We start from the raw sequence: 19,786 nt of genomic DNA on the forward strand, positions 1-19,786 counted from the left end.
GCCTGCCCTTTAGGACCTGCTTTGGTTCCCCCTCAATTTCGACAAGTTTTTGGCTCTTCCGTGTCACAGGCACTTGGCCCACCTACACAAGTGAGGTATCATTTTTACCGGGACACTGAGGGGAACGTTGGGTGGTAGTAAATTTGTTCCGGTGCAGTGATCCCACACAGAAATGTGGGAACAATTAGATTTTTTAGCTAAATTGGAGGTTTGCTGAGGATTCTGGGTAAGAAAACATTGGGTGATCCACGCAAGTCACACCTCCCTGGACTCATTTGGGTGTCTAGTTTTAATAAATGTCTGGGTTTGATTGATTTCCCTAGATGGCTGCTGAGCCCAGGACCAAAAACGCAGGTGGGCATTTCCTGTCGCGGGCGCTAGGCCTACCCACACAAGTGAGGTACCATTTTTATTGGGAGACTTGGGTGAACGCTGAGTGAAAGGAAATTTGTGGCTCCTCTCAGATTCCAGAACTTTCTGTCACCAAAATGTGAGGATAAAGTGTTTTTTTTTTTTGTTTGGGCCAAATTTTGAGGTTTGCAAAGGATTCTGGGTATCAGGTCCGTGGTGAAAGCATCACAAGTCACCCCATCTTGGATTTCCCTAGGTGTCTAGTTTTCAAAAATGCACAGGTTTGGTCGATTTCCCTAGGTGCCGACAGAGCTAGAGGCCAAAATCTACAGCTAGGCACTTTGCAAAAAACACGTCAGATTTCAATGTAAAAATGTGATGTGTCCATGTTGTGTTTCCTGTTGCGAGCATTAGGCCTACCCACGCAAGTGAGATACCATTTGTATCAGGAGACTTGGGGGGAAAACAGAATAGCAAAACAGGTGTTATGGTCCCTTGTCTTTCTCTACATTTTTTCCTTCCAGAGGTATGACAGTGTGTAAAAAAGACGTCTATTTGAGAAATGCCCTGTAATTCACATGCTAGTATGGGCACCCCAGAATTCAGAGATGTGCAAATAACCACTGCTTCTCAACACCTTATCTTGTGCCCATTTTGGAAAAACAAAGGTTTTCTTGCTACCTGTTTTTCACTCTTTATATTTCAGCAAATTAATTGCTGTATACCCGGTATAGAATGAAAACCCATTGCAAGGTGCAGCTCATTTATTGACTCGGGGTACCTAGGGTTCTCGATGAACCAACAAGCCCCATATATCCCCGCAACCAGAAGAGTCCAGCATATTTCAGCTGTTATTTTCTGTAGGAAAACCTTGTAGGATCTACCCAAATTACCCCTTGCTGGATTCAGAATTTTGTCTACTTTTCAGAAATGTTTAGTTTTCTGGGATCCAGCATTGGTTTCACGCCCATTTCTGACACTAACTGGAAGGAGGCTGAAAGCACAAAAAAATAGTAAAAATGGGGTCTGTCCCAGCAAACTGCCAAAATTGTGTTGAAAAATGGGGTTTTCTGATTCAAGTCTGCCTATTCCTGAAAGCTGGGAAGCTGGTGATTTTAGCACCACAAACCCTTTGTTGATGCCATTTTCAGGGAAAAACACAAGCCTTCTTCTGCAGCCCTTTTTTACAATTTTTTTTTTTTTAACAAACAAAATGTTCGCTATATTTTGGCTAATTTCTTGGTATTCTTCAGGGGAACCCACAAAGTCTGGGTACCTCTAGAACCGTAGGATTTTGTACAGAAAGGACGCAAATTTGACGTGGGTAGGTTGTGTGGACAAAAGGTTATGAGGGCCTACGCGCAAACTGCCCCAAATAGCCAAAAAAAGGCCTGGCACCTGAGGGGAAAAGGCCTGGCAGCGAAGGGGTTAAGAAACTCTAGCATCGTGAAATGTTGCTAGACATGCAGCAAGTCGTTGACCTGGCAATAAACATCCCCATATATCTAAAGCCCATTAGTTCAACCTGAACCCACAGGACCCAATTAATAATTCCCATCGGGCCCTAAATTAAGAAGTTATTTGATTTGGACCGGTTTAAAAGCAGGCCACCGAACTAGTTAAAGATGGCCGTGGTACTTTGATCAGATATCAGTGGGTCCCCTGAGTTAACGTTATTCAATAGCCAAAGTGAATGGGAGGGGAGACAAATTGCAACCCTATGTAGTTCCTAGGGCAACAGAAAATGGATTAGGCATATCCCATCAATTTGAACTTGAGTGAATGAGTTTGTGTATAACAAAATGTATTTTATACAACTGGTCCGAAATTCCAATCATTCCAAAAGAGGAGATAATACTTATAAGTTACCTGATCATATGCTTTATCTTTGTCCGATAGCAGTTCATAAATGTATTGTTTGGTTGCAATCCAAATGTTCGTCCAACAGAGGCTGCTTTTGGGACATCTGAGCCTGTTTGCCAGTAGAGTATCTGGAAACCAGGTCAGGGATATACATTTCTGAAGCCATGCCCACTTGCATTTTTGTCTTCAGCCAACAAGTATATCCTGTAGCCTTAACCCACGTGAAAGTTTTGAATGCATCCAAGAATGTCACTGAAGACTTTGCTGAGTATTTCATTGAAAGTAAAGCTCAGTTGACCTTAACCCACAGCTCCCCCTGGAAATTGAGAAAATCTTAGTAAACCACCATGCATTAAGCTGCCACATTCCCCATGGTCACTCCACTGTCCCCCAGAAAAGAACTCCCCAGGAAATAGAGTCCATAGAAAAGATTCTCATGCCAGTCACTAAATGCATGTCTGTAGCTGGCATAAAAAAGTATTCGAGACGTGAGAAATGTGTGTAAGCTCTAAAAAGGCAATGTAATCCACATGCTTGACTAGACACATCCTAAATACCCCAAAAGGCTGCAAACCAGGATAGAAGATGTAAGAGAAAACACAACTAGCAGATGTTTAATGCAAAAATAGACACCAAGCATTCAAAATAAGCAGGGTAATTGTCTAATCAGTGGAGCAAAACTTTATCATGCATCAACTGGAGCATGTAGTGCGCAAAAACCCATGCATTTTGGTGCTACGTGTATATTCTTTTTCTCAATCTAAGTGAATGGAAGTGAGAGAAAGTAACAGAAATAAATCCACAGATAGGCACTAATGAACAGGTGCCAGATCTTCTTGTGGGAAGAATGTGGGAAGACCTCGGCTGACTACTACTTTGGAAAGTTCTCACTTTGTTCTGCCAACTTCAGAATGAGGTTATGCTTTGCTAATATGGTTTAGCAGACGTTTTGTACAACGTGGAATAACACAACTAGACTTTATTCAAAATGCTTATAAGTGTGCAGTAATTCTAAGGCTTTAGTGGTCTTCAAACAGATACAAAAACGAAATCATAAATAATTAAATCATAAATAATTAATAAAATGTATGAGCACACGTTACAGGTTAACAGGTTAATGCATGCATAAGCATTTGCATTTTAATAGTAAACATTTAAGTATTAAGGCACATTTGCAAGTGAATACAAGCACACAAAGCTGAAAAGTGTGCAGACTGTGTTTTATCTGAGGCACAGTCAATTACAAAGGTGCAGTCCCCAGACACGATGAGAACACCCAGGGGAACCTGCTAGATGGGGGAGTAGTGTAGACTCCCAAAAAGGTGAAAGACTGACCCTCAAGTGAGCCTGAGGTTTGTATATATGTGCAACGAGTGCCCTTTCATTCTTGTGGCAAGTGAAATGTGGTATTCTTCTTTAAAAGTATTCCTACACCACTGTTAATAATGGATTCCGCATGACAAGCTGCATCTAGCCCAGAGCTATCCAGGAAATTGCTTATGGTGCGCAGAAAGTGGGTTTCTTGTAATAGCAAAAATATCTGGACCAGGTCTTTGGCTGCCTTCAAAACTAGCCCCTTTTAATTTTATACTTCAGTCTATTGGCACTCCTTTTATGGACTCACAATTGTGGCATGCTGGCATTGCACTCTAAACCCAACATTGAAAAATCAGTTGAGCAATGAAGGAACAAGGACAAAACCTCAATCCACACATTCTGTCACAAAACAAGAAAAAGGGTTGTTTTGGATCTGCAATTTGAACCGGACTTTGAGAAATGCACTGGCTGACGGCCCTCTTCCTCCTCAGGGCTTCCTATGATTCAAATGTTGCTGCTGCTTGCTCTACTTTCATTATCCTCTTCTCTCTCCTTTAGTGTATTGGACATGTTGACGAGGCACAAAGCAGTTTATTTCTGATGGATACAACTACCTGTGGATTCCTCCCCTAATGAATACTCCCATTGCGCCAGCATTCGACGGAAATCTTCTTCCTAGCTTCTGCACGTCGACGAGGACGTCACAATTGCCCACGCGACGCCGTCTGACGTCATACAGGCAATAAGAGGTCCTCGCCGACGTCCGTTCCCTTTTTTCCGTGCCATTCGAAACTGTTATCTTCGAGGGAGCTACTGTTGCTGTATCTACAGTTACAGTGTGTTTTTGGCTATTTTTACTTTGAGACATTACAATGTCGCAAAGAAAGTCAGGATTCAAGCCCTGCCGTGAGTGTGGTGGCAAAATGTCGGTAACTGACCCACATTCTGACTGCTTCTGGTGTCCTAGTTCCGACCATGATGTTGATAAGTACGATTCTTGTCAACATATGAATCCTAAGGCCCTTAAAGAACGTGAGGCCAAACTTTTTCTTGCGAAATCGAAAAAGAAGGAGAAGAGACGTCACCGAAAATCGTTGTCACCGAATTCTCATCGGCGTCATCGGGACTCCCGGCGTCGTCGAAAATCTCGGCGCCGGTCGAGCAGGGAGAGGTCTTGATCGAGGTCACCATCAACTCGACGTCGGAAGACTTGGGAAGTCAGTCCCACTGTCTCTTCCCAGCCGACGACGCCGTTACCTTCTCAACACAGAGGAGATTTCGAAGGCTCGGTGAGGATCTCCAGAGATGCTGCCACGGATTTGAAATGGTGGATTGCGGACGGCAATCTTTCCCAAGGAAGGCCGTTCTCGCAAGCTCCACCTGTGGCCACAGTAATAACGGATGCTTCCACTCTAGGGTGGGGAGTTCACCTGGGGGACCTGGAGATCAAAGGTCTTTGGTCTCCAGTAGAACAGATGTTTCATATAAATCTGTTGGAGTTACGGGCTGTACGTCTGCCTCTCAAGGCCTTCCTCCCATCCCTTCGCGGTCAGTCGGTTCAGGTCCTGACGGACAGTACTACTGCAATGTGGTATATAAACAAACAGGGAGGGGTAGGGTCGTACCTTCTCTGCAGAGAAGCTCTTCGGCTATGGTCCTGGGCAAAGGACCATCAGATTTGTTTTGTAGCAAATCATCTGGCCGGAGTCTTGAACGTATGTGCCGACAGTCTCAGTCGCCATTTCTCTGCCGATCATGAGTGGCGTCTCCATCCAGATCAAGTCCGTCTAATCTTCCAGATGTGGGGGTTTCCTCGGATAGATCTGTTTGCCACTCGGGAGAACTCGCACTGCCCGTTATTCTGCAGCCTCCAGTATCCTGGACAAGGAGAGTTGGGTGACGCGTTTCAGATGAGCTGGTGCGACCAGTTGCTTTACGCGTTTCCCCCCATACCCTTAATTCCTCGAGTATTGAGGAAAATTCGCCAAGACCGGGCCCAAGTCATCTTAATAGCTTCGGATTGGCGGAGGAGGGTATGGTACACGGACCTTCTCCAACTCTCACTGTGCCCTCCGCTCCGTCTCCCTCTCAGGGCAGACCTCCTCTCGCAGTCGCAGGGGCAGGTTTTACACCCCCACCTCCAGAGCCTGCACCTTCATGCCTGGAGATTGAACGGGGCAACCTGAGTTCTGTCTCTCTCCCGCCTGATGTAGTGGATGTTATCTTAGCGGCCAGGCGACACTCCACTAAATCTATCTACGCTAATAGGTGGTCTAAATTTGTGGTTTGGTGTGGAGAGAGGCAGATTGATCCCTTACGTGCTCACTTGTCAGATGTTTTATTCATTGTCTCTAGCACAGAAGGGTTGTGCAGTGGCTACGGTTAAGGGGTACTTGTCTGCCCTTTCAGCCCTTCTTTATCTTCCAGACCAGCCTTCTTTGTTCAAATCCCCTATAGTACTTAGATTCTTGAAAGGTCTTATTAATAAATTCCCTCCTACTCCTTTCGTTATGCCTCAATGGGATTTAAACTTGGTTCTAACTTTCCTTATGGGGTCCCCTTTTGAGCCTATGCACTCTTGCCCCATAAGATTGTTGGTTCTAAAGACGGTTTTTCTGGTTGCAATTACTTCTGCAAGGAGAGTAAGTGAGTTGCAAGCTCTATCTGTGAAGCCCCCTTATACATCTTTTTATGGGGATAAAGTGGTGTTGAGGACCAAGGCTGCTTTCCTACTGAAGGTTGTTTCACCCTTTCATATGGCCCAAACGATTACTCTTTCCACGTTTTATCCTCCGCCTCATCCTTCAAAGGAAGAAGAGAGACTTCACCGCTTAGATCCAAGGAGGGCGCTAAGCTTTTATATGGATTGAACAAAGGATTTCAGGCTGGAGGATCAGCTCTTCATCGGGTATGTGGGAAAGAGGAGAGGAAAGGCAGTCCACAAGAGAACACTCTCCAGGTGGGTTGTTCTTTGCATTAAAATGTGTTACTCTTTAGCAAAGAAAGAACCTCCTGATGGTATAAGAGCTCATTCCACCAGCGCTAAGTCGGCCTCTTCGGCCTTGGCTAGAGGTGTTCCTGTGGTTGACATCTGCAAGGCCGCAACTTGGTCATCCCTTCACACTTTTGCGAAGCATTACTGCTTGGACTCTGAGGTCAGAAGAAATGGCCATTTTGCACGGTCAGTGCTGCAGGATTTCTTGGTTTGACCATTTAGGCACCCACCACCGAGTGCGGTACTGCTTTGGGACTCTATTCATTAGGTGAGGAATCCACAGGTAGTTGTATCCATCAGAAGAACGAGTTACTTACCTTCGTTAACAACTTTTCTGGTGGATATATTAGCTACCTGTGGATTCCTCACGGTTCCACCCGCCTCCCCGTTGCCTGTCTGGTCTAACCAAGTAATTCTTGAGTGTGCTCCTCTTGGTTTTGAGGACTTGTATATATTTTGTATATATGTTCATATGTATATGTTCGATGGCATGTGTAGCTGCAGATACACATGCTTTGCACATCCCGCCATCTAGTGTTGGGCTCGGAGTGTTACAAGTTGTTTTTCTTCGAAGAAGTCTTTCGAGTCACGAGATCGAGGGACTCCTCCCCTTTTGGCTCCATTGCGCATGGGCATCGACTCCATCTTAGATTGGTTTTTTTCCGCCATCGGGTTCGGACATGTTCCTTTTCACTCCGTGTTTCGGTTCGGAAATAGTTAGTATGTCGGAAAAATCGACGGTATTGTTTGCGTTCGGTATCGGTTTAGTTACTACAGATCAACACCGATTTTTTAAGAGCTCCGGTGGCCCTTTGGGGTTTTTTCGATCCCCCGTTGGGGCCTGGTCGGCCCGGCCACGTGTATCTTCAAGGCTGATGGAACGGACCCCATTCCACTTCTGCCCAAAATTTCACAACAAGTATCCGTATACAGATCAGCACCTGGTCTGTAACTTGTGTTTGTCTCCAGAACACAAAGAAGATACGTGTGAAGCCTGTCGAGCGTTTCGGTCGAGGAAGACATTAAGAGACCGAAGAGCGAGAAGACTGCAAATGGCGTCGGCGCCGACAGGACAAAGGCATTTGGTGGAGGAAGAGGAAAGCTTCTCCATCCAGGAGTCGGACTCGGACGAGCTCGATCCCGAAGAAACGCCTAAAACCGTGAGTAAGACGTCGAAACATAAAACTCACGAGAAGACCACAAAAGCCCAGGGGATGCCACCGCCAACAGGCCATGGCTTAACCCTTAAAATAGGTGACCGACCATCAGCACCGAAAAAGGGCACGCTTGTGTCAAAGTCATCCGACTCCGGTCGAGATACCGGCACGCAGCAATCTCGAGCCCGGGACAGCGGCTCCGAGTAAGTTCGGCACCGAGACAGCGGCACCGAAATGGGTCGGCACCGAGAGATCACGACGCCGAAAATAAAGAAAGTGTCGTCGGAGCCGAAAAAGGCTACCGAAAAGGTTTCCATTCCGAAACATCCAGCCTCGGAACCGAAATCAGGTTCCTACACAGAGGAACAGAGATTGTCCTCCCAAATGCAAGGACATAAGTTCGGACAAGAACTAGAATCGATGGAGCCAGACTACACTCAAAGGAGGCTCCACATTCAAAAGGACACAGGGAAGATCAGCACTCTTCCCCCAATTAAAATGAAAAGAAGACTTGCCTTTCAGGAAAAGGACAAGCAGCCACAGGCAAAAGTGGCAAGACAGACAACTCCCCCACCATCTCCACCACCATCAATGCACACATTACCGGTGGACACTCCACCACTGATGCAGTCTCCAACGCATACTGCAATACGTCAAGATGATCCCGACGCATGGGACCTTTATGATGCGCCAGTATCGGATAACAGCCCAGACTGTTACCCAGCGAGACCTTCCCCACCGGAGGACAGTACATCCTACACGCAGGTGGTCTCAAGGGCAGCGGCTTTTCATAATGTCACCTTGCATGCAGAACCGATTGAGGATGATTTTTTGTTTAATACACTATCCTCCACTCATAGCCAATACCAGAGCTTACCTATGCTACTGGGAATGCTAAAACACTCCAAAGAGGTGTTTCAGGAGCCTGTGAAGGGCAGGGCCATAACTCCAAGGGTGGAGAAAAAGTACAAGCCACCGCCTACAGATCCTGTGTATATCACGCAGCAATTAACACCAGACTCTGTGGTAGTAGGGGCAGCTCGCAAGAGAGCAAACTCTCACACCTCGGGAGACGCACCACCTCCAGACAAGGAGAGTCACAAATTTGACGCTGCAGGAAAAAGGGTTGCAGCACAAGGAGCAAACCAATGGCGCATTGCCAACTCACAAGCACTTCTGGCAAGATATGATAGGGCTCATTGGGACGAAATGCAGCATTTCATAGAACACTTACCCAAGGAGTTCCAGAAAAGGGCACAACAAGTGGTGGAGGAAGGACAAAGTATCTCAAATAATCAGATACGGTCAGCAGTGGATGCAGCAGATACAGCTGCAAGGACAGTAAATACTGCGGTAACAATAAGGAGACACGCATGGTTGCGTACATCAGGATTCAAGCCGGAAATACACCAAGCAGTGCTGAATATGCCCTTTAATGGACAGCAGTTGTTTGGGCCGGAGGTTGACACTGCTATAGAAAAACTTAAAAAAGACACGGATACGGCCAAAGCCATGGGCGCACTCTGCTCCCCACAGAGCAGAGGCACATTTCGCAAAACACAGCTTAGAGGGGGGTTTCGAGGACAAGCTACAGAACCCACAACCTCACAAACAAGGCCCACTTATCAAAGTCAATATCAGCGGGGAAGTTTTCAGGGACAATATAGAGGGGGACAATTCCCAAAAAATAGAGGAAAGTTCCAAAACCCCAAAGCTCCTCAAAACAAACAGTGACTTCCAAGTCACAAATCCCCAACACATAACACCTGTGGGGGGGAGACTAAGCAGTTTTTACAAATATTGGGAGGAGATAACGACAGACACTTGGGTACTGGCAATTATCCAGCATGGTTATTGCATAGAATTTCTCAGATTCCCTCCAAACGTTCCACCGAAAACACACCATATGTCAAAACAACACATGGATCTTCTAGGACTAGAGGTCCAGGCATTGCTACAAAAAGGAGCAATATAATTAGTACCAATGCAACAAAAAGGAACAGGAGTTTACTCTCTGTACTTTCTCGTACCCAAAAAGGACAAAACACTGAGACCTATATTAGATCTCAGAACTTTAAATACCTACATCAAATCAGACCACTTTCACATGGTGACATTACAAGACGTAATCCCACTGCTCAAACAACAAGACTACATGACAACACTAGACCTAAAGGATGCATATTTCCATATACCGATACATCCTTCACACAGAAAGTACCTAAGATTTGTATTCCAAGGGGTACATTACCAATTCAAGGTGTTGCCATTCGGAATAACAACTGCGCCAAGAGTTTTTACAAAATGCCTGGCAGTAGTAGCTGTGCATATCAGAAGGCAGCAAATACATGTGTTCCTGTACCTAGACGATTGGTTAATCAAAACCAACACACTAGAACAGTGTTTACAACACACAAAGTACGTCATAAAAACCCTACACAAACTAGGTTTCTCAATCAACTACACAAAGTCACACCTTTAGCCGTGTCAGACACAGCAATACTTAGGGGCAACAATCGAAAGCGATTGCCACTCCAAGTCCACAAAGAGTGCAAGCATTTCACAATGTTATACAGGTCATGTATCCAAACCAAAGTATACAAGTCAAAATAGTAATGAAACTACTAGGCATGATGTCCTCATGCATAGCCATTGCCCCAAACGCCAGATTGCACATGCGGCCCTTACAGCAGTGACTAGCATCACAATGGTCACAGGCACAGGGTCAACTTCTAGATCTAGTGTTGATAGACTGCCAAACATACACCTCGCTTCAATGGTGGAACAATATAAATTTAAACCTAGGGCGGCCTTTTCAAGACCCAGTGCCTCAATACGTAATAACTACAGATGCCGCCATGATAGGGTGGGGAGCACACCTCAATCAACACAGCATTCAGGGACAATGGGACTCTCGGCAAAAACAGTTTCACATAAATCACTTCGAACTATTGGCAGTATTTCTAGTGTTAAAAGCATTTCAACCAATAATAAGCCACAAACACATTCTTGTCAAAACAGACACCATGACAACAATGTATTACCTAAACAAACAAGGAGGAACACACTCAACATAGTTGTGTCTCCTGACACAGAAAATATGGCATTGGGCGATACACAACCACATTCGCCTAATAGCACAGTTCATTCCAGGGATACAGAATCAATTAGCAGACAATCTCTCTCGGGATCACCAACAGATCTACGAATGGGAGATTCACCCACAAGTACTACACACTTACTTCCAAAATTGGGGAACACCACAAATAGACCTGTTTGCAACAAAAGAAAATGCAAAATGCCAAAACTTTGCATCCAGGTACCCACAACATCAGTCTCTGGGCAATGCGTTATGGATGAGTTGGTCAGGGATATTTGCATACGCTTTTCCCCATCTCCCACTCCTTCCATATCTAGTAAACAAGTTGAGTCAAAACAAACTCAAACTCATACTCATAGCACCAACTTGGGCAAGACAACCTTGGTGCACAACACTACTAGACCTCTCAGTAGTGCCTCATATCAAACTACCAAACAGACCAGATCTGTTAACTCAACACAATCAACAGATCAGACACCCCAATCCAGCATCGCTGAATCTAGCAATTTGGCTCCTGAAGTCTTAGAGTTCGGACACTTAAAACTTACACAGGAATGTATGGAAGTCATAAAACAAGCTAGAAAACCGGCCACTAGACATTGCTATGCAAATAAGTGGAAAAGGTTTGTTTATTATTGCCATAATAATCAAATTCAACCCTTACACGCATCTGCTACAGACATCGTAAGCTATTTGCTATATTTGCAAAAGTCAAAACTAGCTTTTTCATCCATTAAGATACATCTTACCGCAATTTCAGCTTACCTGCAAATTACCCACTCAACTTCACTGTTTAGGATCCCAGTCATAAAAGCCTTTATGGAAGGACTAAAATGAATTATACCACCAAGGACACCACCAGTTCCTTCATGGAACCTCAACATTGTCTTAACACGACTCATGGGGCCACCATTTGAACCCATGCACTCATGTGAAATGCAATATTTAACATGGAAAGTTGCATTTCTAATTGCCATCACATCTTTAAGAAGAGTCAGTGAAATCCAAGCATTTACCATTCAAGAACCATTTATTCAAATACACAAACATAAAGTAGTTCTATGGACAAATCCAATTTTTTTACCAAAAGTCATATCACCGTTCCACTTAAATCAAATAGTAGAATTACAAGTGTTCTTCCCACAGCTAGATTCTGTAGCTGAGAGAGCACTACATACATTAGACATCAAAAGAGCGTTAATATACTACATTGACAGAACAAAACAAATTCGGAAAACAAAACAATTATTTGTTGCTTTCCAAAAACCTCATACAGGTAATCCAATTTCAAAACAAGGCATTGCTAGGTGGATAGTTAAATGCATTCAAACCTGTTATCTCAAAGCAAAAAGAGAACTGCCTATTACACAGAGGGCACACTCAACTAGAAAGAAAGGTGCTACCATGGCCTTTCTAGGAAACATTCCAATGACTGAAATATGTAAGGCAGCCACATGGTCTACGCCTCCTACGTTTACCAAGCACTACTGCGTGGATGTGGTAACAGCACAACAAGCCACAGTAGGACAAGCAGTACTACGAACTTTGTTTCAAACAACTTCAACTCCTACAGGCTGAACCACCACTTTTGGGGAGATAACTGCTTACTAGTCTATGCAAAGCATGTGTATCTGCAGCTACACATGCCATCGAACGGAAAATGTCACTTACCCAGTGTACATCTGTTCGTGGCATGAGTCACTGCAGATTCACATGCGCCCACCCGCCTCCCCGGGAGCCTGTAGCCGTTTCGAAGTTGATCTTAAACATTGTAAATTTGTAAATATATCACTTTAAACTACATTATGTACATACATGTTTCTCCATTGCATGGGCACTATTACTATAATACACCACTCCTACCTCACCCTCTGCGGGGAAAACAATCTAAGATGGAGTCGACGCCCATGCGCAATGGAGCCGAAAGTGGAGGAGTCCCTCTATCTCGTGACTCGAAAGACTTCTTCGAAGAAAAACAACTTGTAATACTCCGAGCCCAACACTAGATGGCGGGATGTGCAAAGCATGTGAATCTGCAGCGACTCATGCCACGAACAGATGTACACTGAGTAAGTGACATTTTCCATATTGTTCATTTATTTATTCATTTGTTTTAAAAAAAAAAAAAAAAGAGGAAGAATTAAGTTCTTAGAATTATGTATTTATTTGGAATATCATTAAATATTGCTATTTGTTCTTTTATCTCAATGGCCTATTATTCTCAGGCACGTAAAAAATGTTGGTACTGACGTCGGCGAGGACCTCTTATTGCCTGTATGACGTCAGATGGCGTCGCGTGGGCAATTGTGACGTCCTCGTCGACGTGGAGAAGCTAGGAAGAAGATTTCCGTTGAATGCTGGCGCAATGGGAGTATTCATTAGGTGAGGAATTCACAGGTAGCTAATGTATCCACCAGAAAAGTCGTTACCGAAGGTAAGTAACTCGTTCTTTAGTTCCTCTACTGAGTTTTCTAGGTTTGTCACCCTTCCTACCGTCTACGTGACCTATTGACTGTGTTTCTCCGATCCTGGTGTAATATGGCCACATCCACCCCAGCCTCACCAGTCTTTGATTCATATACTGTCCACACCTCTGTGATCACTTGCAGGATTATCTCAGTAGATGATGACGGTATTTCACAGTAAAACTGCCCATTTTAGCATGTGAAAGACCTATAACCAATCATAAGCAAAAAAGCATTTGATGAACAATAAAAGTTACCAGCAAGCTCAACTTGTTCTCATGAAAATTCTTTTCGGCTGTCTTTGAGATGTTGGATCGTTTTTTAGCTGGTGTAATCTGCCCTACACATTTCCACCCAAAATGAAAATGTCTACCTTGACTAGAATACATTTTGTTTCTGAGCATGTTGAAGTTTGGATGAAGGACATCTCGACGAGATTTAACGCTACAGGTCACTCCCCTATGCACAATCTGTCTTCTTATACAGATTGAGCAAAAAACGGATAAAATATTCCATCAGGGTAAGTCGTGCTACAGAATGAAAGTTCGTCGCTGATTTAGCATCACTCTTAAAATCTTAGTTTGAACTGATTCACAAAATGTATTGAATGCTCATCTCGTAAGGCACGCAACATCAGTGAGAAGGATCATTGAGATACAACCCTCTGCCATCCAGGAATCTCATCTCTAGTTTCACAATGACAGGTTTGTTCTAAAAACAAACTAATGCTATCTTTCGTTCGTTCATTCACATATAGTTACAGTATGAACTGAAGTCACGTAGTAATAAAACATATAAATAACAATAACAGCAATTCAACTCATTGCAGCGGTAATTCGGGACCGCTGGATCTAAACATTATACGACATTGTAATCCCTGAACGATCCTGAGTACCAAAGCACACCCGAAAATCAAAAACATTTAGTGCCTCACACCAAAAGTACCCACACAGGTATCACCTGAACCAATCTGTAGGGCTGCTTAATTTTTTCTGCGCCTGGCATCCATTGCTGGAAAATCTGGACATTAAAAGGTCACTTTAATTACTACTATTATTCTTAATATTATGTTTACTGGTGCTCATCATTAAAAGTCATCGCTACTTCTTTTTAAACATACCTTGTATCATCCTCAGTCACTCTAAACGTTTCTCTGGAGGACCTCATTGTGGAAATCTTGTCACACCATCAATCACTGCTGCCTGAATTGAAGCTGAGGTTAGGACTATCCTTGTTCCCTGTGAGCGGTATCCATCCACCGTATTGCAGTTGTTAGCTGTGGGTAACCTTAAAGGCAGTTGCAATGCTAGAGATTGCAAGGTATTTCCCAAGTGCACGTGTTTGATGCTTATAGTCATTATTGCAAAAACCTTGCAAATATTGTTTACAAACATTTCCAGCCACCGAAAAAAAGCATTCCCCTTTTCCCTATGACACTGGACATAAGTTACACTGAGATACCAATGATCATCATGCTGGTTGGAGCTACTCCCTTCAAAACCATTTTGTGGCGTATACTCGAGGTCTGGCAAAGTTAGGGGGTGTTGAGTGGAGCTTCCCATTTCAAACTGGGATGGGAAAGGCAAAGAAGGTTCTCTTAAATTATGGGACACCAAAGGTTTCTCTAGAGAGCACCAGTTTTCAGTTCCAGGAGTCCCTGGGGGGTAAGAGTCTTTTCCAAACTGTTACCCAAAAACAAGAAGGCGAAGGATCTTGCAAGGACAAAGGGAAAGGGACAGGGATGGCACAACTGAACAGGTGATCGTTGAGTTTCAGTTTTACACAGCACGTTCATACTTCTGTTCGTATGTTGCAGCTAATGGTATTAGTAGAGAATGTAGATGGCCGAATAGATTAGATAATGATTGTTGTTCCACTTTGACCCTTCCTTCAGTGGAAGTGATTTTTTAGAGCTTTTCTAAGGTTCCTCCTTATCCCCATGCACCAGCAGCACGAGGACTGCTGGAACAAACGACATCAATGAGAAATATGGCAAACCTGTTGAGATTGCATACACTTCCCAGTGAGTACCTGCGCATCTAGTTTACAACAGTAGCTGTCATTAGTAGAGGTTACGGAATGAAAACTTTGTACCAGTGACCCCCATATCTTCAAAGGAGTTGTGCCTTTGCTTACATAACCTTTAAGTCTGTGCATTCAGACGACTGGAAGCTGCAGTCCCTTATGTAGCATTCAGGCTATGGGATTTTAAAAAGTGCACTGGGTTGCACTAATACAGGGCAGTGATCCTCACCCTTTGGTCATTCTATCTGATTTTGTGCACAGTAATTATTTACATTAAAATAGATTTTTCATCAGGAACAGCTGATGATCTTTTGGGAATTGACTCTGGAGGGCTCCCGACCAAAGGATATCTGGGCTCCGCTTCGATCTTTCTTGGAGGCCACAGGCGGGGCTGTGTAAGTGCTGCGTGACTGCTCGCGCCCTAGGTGACTCTATTTCCCACAGTCCTTCTCTTACGCTGCGCATTGTGTGTAGATGATCGTGGTTTGGTGCCTCTGTGCTCGTACGCTGCCTGCCCTCTGTTTATTTTCTTTCCTTATGTTTCTTTTTTCTGCTGTTAGTTCTTTGCCCTCTGGTGCTTGGCGGAAGGCCCTGCGCCTGGACTATGAGCTTGGAATGTATTCTTTGCTTAGGCTGGGTGAACTCCTCCGACATTACGGGATATAAATGTGATGCACCCGCATGGAGTAAAGATTGTGCCATTCCTTATAGATTGTATCCCAGTGTCAGGGTGGGGATGAACTTAGTCACAGCCGGTATTCATGCTCTGTGGGCTCGTTTCTGTTGTATGTGTAATATGTAATAATCAATAAATATAATTGTTTTTAAATAGTTTTTCATTTTAGCATAATTAGGTTAATCAATTTTGCTTGTATCTTGCAGTTGGATGTACTTTGTAATGGTGAAATCATGGGAAAGGATCACACAATGGAATTCATCTACATGACAAGATGGCGTCTTAGAGGAGAGACTGTAAGTAAATATTTCATTTTCAAGGTTTTAAAGTTTTAGTGAGATATGTATACAGCCGGTTTTTGTAAGAGGAGTGGATACATTGCAGTAGGTAATAATGTACAGTACAAGGCTACATTTCCATTTGAATGTCCCAATCGTTTCATAAGCTTTCCTTATATTCTTCATTTTGTCATCAGTAAAATAAAAACAGACATAAATATAACATTTCCAATATTCTCACACCTACTAAGCAACCTCACACTAGTTTGTGAACCTGAGCACATTAGCCGGTACACAAACTTGTAAGGTTTGTACCATTGAAATGCGTGTTTCCTAGGCATCCCTTGCTGTCAAATTCTGGTCTTACTTTTGCATATAGCCCACCTGGATGGATCTCTAAACAAAGTAGGACTGCTACCGATGGGCACATTTATCTTAGTGAGGTAGAGGACCAGAAGAACGATCTCTTTAGGAATTAAAAAAAACAGTGCTTGCACATCCAGGCTTCAAACACGCTAGTACTGCCACTTCCAAAGCCTCAATCCTTTTCTAAAGGCCCAAGATCGACGGTGCTGCTCATCAGTCACGTTATTAGTGTTTGCTTACCACATTGACTTCCTCAAACCCATATTCCTGTTGTTTTAAGGGCATGCATGTTTCATGGATTCCACATCTCTGATACTGAGTTTCATAAGTACTCTTCTGAGGTATCAGGGGGTTAATGCACAGTACCACAAGCCCTATTGTGGCTTAAAGGGTGCAGTTTGGACTAGGGCAAATAAAAAATCTGTGTATGTTTCGGTACAAGGACATCCTTTACTCTCATCTTTTAGCAAAGTAAATATTTTTATTTTCACGCAGGCACCCTTTGTGGGTTGACTGATCACCTTTAATGTGGCCTTTCACAAAAGGAATTGATTTGTCTTAAATTACCACATCCGGATACTCCTCCTTTCTTAGATGGTACACTTAAATAACAGAAGTTGTGACAGGAATGCTTGCAACATTTTATTGTAAGCTTCTGGGATTTATTCTCTGAGCTGCATTCATCGCTTGTTACGAGCTCCGTTGTGATGTTATAAAAGAGAGGGTCTGCCATGTGCAAATCAGTCTAGTATCACTCTGAATGGAGTGCACTCAGATATGCTAGTGTTGCATTAACTAACAAGGATATAACATGAAATCAAAAGAGACTAGGGGTTGTCAAATACACAAAAGGACCAGTGGTCCCTATTCTAACACAATACAAACTAATATTCTATTTACGCATTCAATGTACGAAATTGTAAGCGAAAGTGGATTATTAGTTGTGGTGACTGGTAATCTTCCACAAGTAATGTTGTCACTACCTTTGTTAAGCCCAGTAAAGGTTTCAGTGATTTAAACCTGAGCTCAACTCCGAGTAGCTCTAGCACAGAGGTGGCAGGCTTTCTTAAGACAAAGTGTAAAGTATTTAGAAGCACCAAAACAGTTTAAAAGTAAAAAATGCAACACAATAAAAATTCCACTCCGATTCATAAAAATAGTCAATATTTTAGTGAACAAAATGACACCAAAATTACAATAAGAAGAACCAGAGACGCGTTTTTTAAAAACTTTTCAAATAGAAGTAGCGCTAAAATTTGCAAAGCACCAACCACAAGCAACTCTTCCTGCTAGACCGGAACCAAGATAAGGTTTATGGTCAACTGTTCTGATACAAGGACCCGGTTGGTCCCAGTCAGTGAGTTACCGTCTGACTTGTAAATCTTTCTGGAAAAAAGGTGGTCGTTAACAAATTGTTCGTTGCACAGTTTGCAAGCTGGCTCCAAGTCTGGCATTGACGACGGCAGGTTGCTGAAGAGCAGGGTCCCGATCCGGTCATCGACCAAGGCGAGAAGGCTTTAATAGAGTGAAGTCCATTGCCTGCACCCAAGAATGTCCCGATGTTGGTCGGCTTCAGCATTGCATTGTATTGCACTTAATGAAGCCCTGTATGTTCAAACTTAGAAGGTTTTCTGGAAGTACTATCTCCTGCAGCAAAATAAACTACCAAGTTGCATCAGATTGCGGGTTCAACAGCTCTCCAGTATTGGATCTTTCATAGATTCACATGCTTGAAACTTCCTTGCCATCGAAGTGCGAGTCCCCCGGTATCACTAGGAAAGCAGTAAATAATATACCCCTATGCTGAAATGCAATGGATAGCTATTGCAATAGCCTATCGATATCCTTTTAAAAAAAAAAAAGAACCAAACTTGAGCTATAACCAATCAGACAACATCACCGTGAAGAACATTTCCAGGAGAGGCTGAGTCCCTCAGATTTTATAGTGCACATCGTGTCACAGAGAGTCTCCCTGAGCCCTGCTCAGTGTTTCTTCACATCTCTGATATTTCCTTTTTACCTTGTTGGACTCTTCTAAAAATTGACTCTTCAGATTGTGTGTATCTTGCGTAAGAAGAGACTTCTTCAAGAAGATCCCCATCAATACTCTATATATTGCTTGTACCCACAGCAAAAGGTCGGAGATTGCAAGATTTGTAGGACCTTCTCTACCTAAGCCACGAAAGTCAGAGAGAGTAGGTTGTTAATAGGGTTACAGAAACTTAAAACCAATTCTAACATCGTCTTTGAGGATGAGGATACTGCGCGGTCTCACGCCTCTCTTGACAACCATAGAAAGAGGGAGCAATCACATGGGTCTCCTGAAAGTAATAAAAAATCTTCCAAAAAGACACGCCATGACTCCTCACAAAGCTCCTCACAAAACAGAAAGCATTTATTTCCTACTGGGGCTGACTCTGACTCTGTCCCTTCAAAAACTGTAAAACCTAGGAAATCTTCTTCAGATTCCTCATCGTCGACGGCTGCGCCATTGAAATCACCGTCAACTAAAAAGTCACCATTGTGGTGCGTTTCCCCTCCATCGTCGGCAAAAGGTTCATCGCCAGCCAAAACTGCACTGTCAATGGCGGCTATAAAAACATTGTCTACTCTGTCGATGGAGATCCCTAAAACGTCAACAAACTCCTTGTTGAGGATGCCTACACAGTCGACTACCACCACATCGTCAGTGAGGAAAAAAACGTCAACTACATCAATGAAGACAACCTCGTCATAGATTCTTGCTATTTCATCATCAGCGGCAGAGCCATCACCACCGTCAACTAAGTCCTCGCCAGCGCCACCATCACTTAAAATAAAGAGGCCTTCAACCTTGCCAATTACTCCTGTTTTAGCATTGTCTAAGTTTTTGTCGACAGCACCGTCAACCAGATGTTTTCTTCAGGATCCTTCTCAAATATCACCACTGCCTCCTAGTAATTTTTGGGAAGAGTCAGATAATGATGGTGTATTTGGCCCAGCACATAGTCTGTCACAGCTTTGTGTAAAAAATCACGAAGAAGATGATGATGATGAGTATAATAGCTATTATACTCAGGAGTTCCATCAACAGCGTTGTACTGCCAAAACCCAACAATATATGGAACCTATTCATGAGTTCATGGTTCAGCTTCCTGTAGCATTGGTCCAGGCCTTATACGCCATGTCAGGACTCCTGCACACGCTTTTCTTT

At 43.5% G+C, this 19,786-nt stretch overlaps 1 protein-coding gene across 2 annotated transcripts in view; it reads left to right on the plus strand.

Annotated features, from left to right (window-relative positions):
- Window positions 1–19,786, plus strand: part of PCGF5 (polycomb group ring finger 5) — a 479,167-nt gene that overhangs the window by 297,758 nt on the left and 161,623 nt on the right. For both annotated transcript variants that reach the window (XM_069239871.1, XM_069239870.1), the window contains exon 8: window positions 16,156–16,245. In XM_069239871.1, coding sequence (XP_069095972.1) covers window positions 16,156–16,245 — 90 coding nt within the window. The remainder of the gene's footprint in view (window positions 1–16,155; window positions 16,246–19,786) is intronic.

The sequence above is a fragment of the Pleurodeles waltl genome, chromosome 6 (assembly GCF_031143425.1).
Source record: "Pleurodeles waltl isolate 20211129_DDA chromosome 6, aPleWal1.hap1.20221129, whole genome shotgun sequence".
Lineage (NCBI taxonomy): Eukaryota > Metazoa > Chordata > Amphibia > Caudata > Salamandridae > Pleurodeles > Pleurodeles waltl.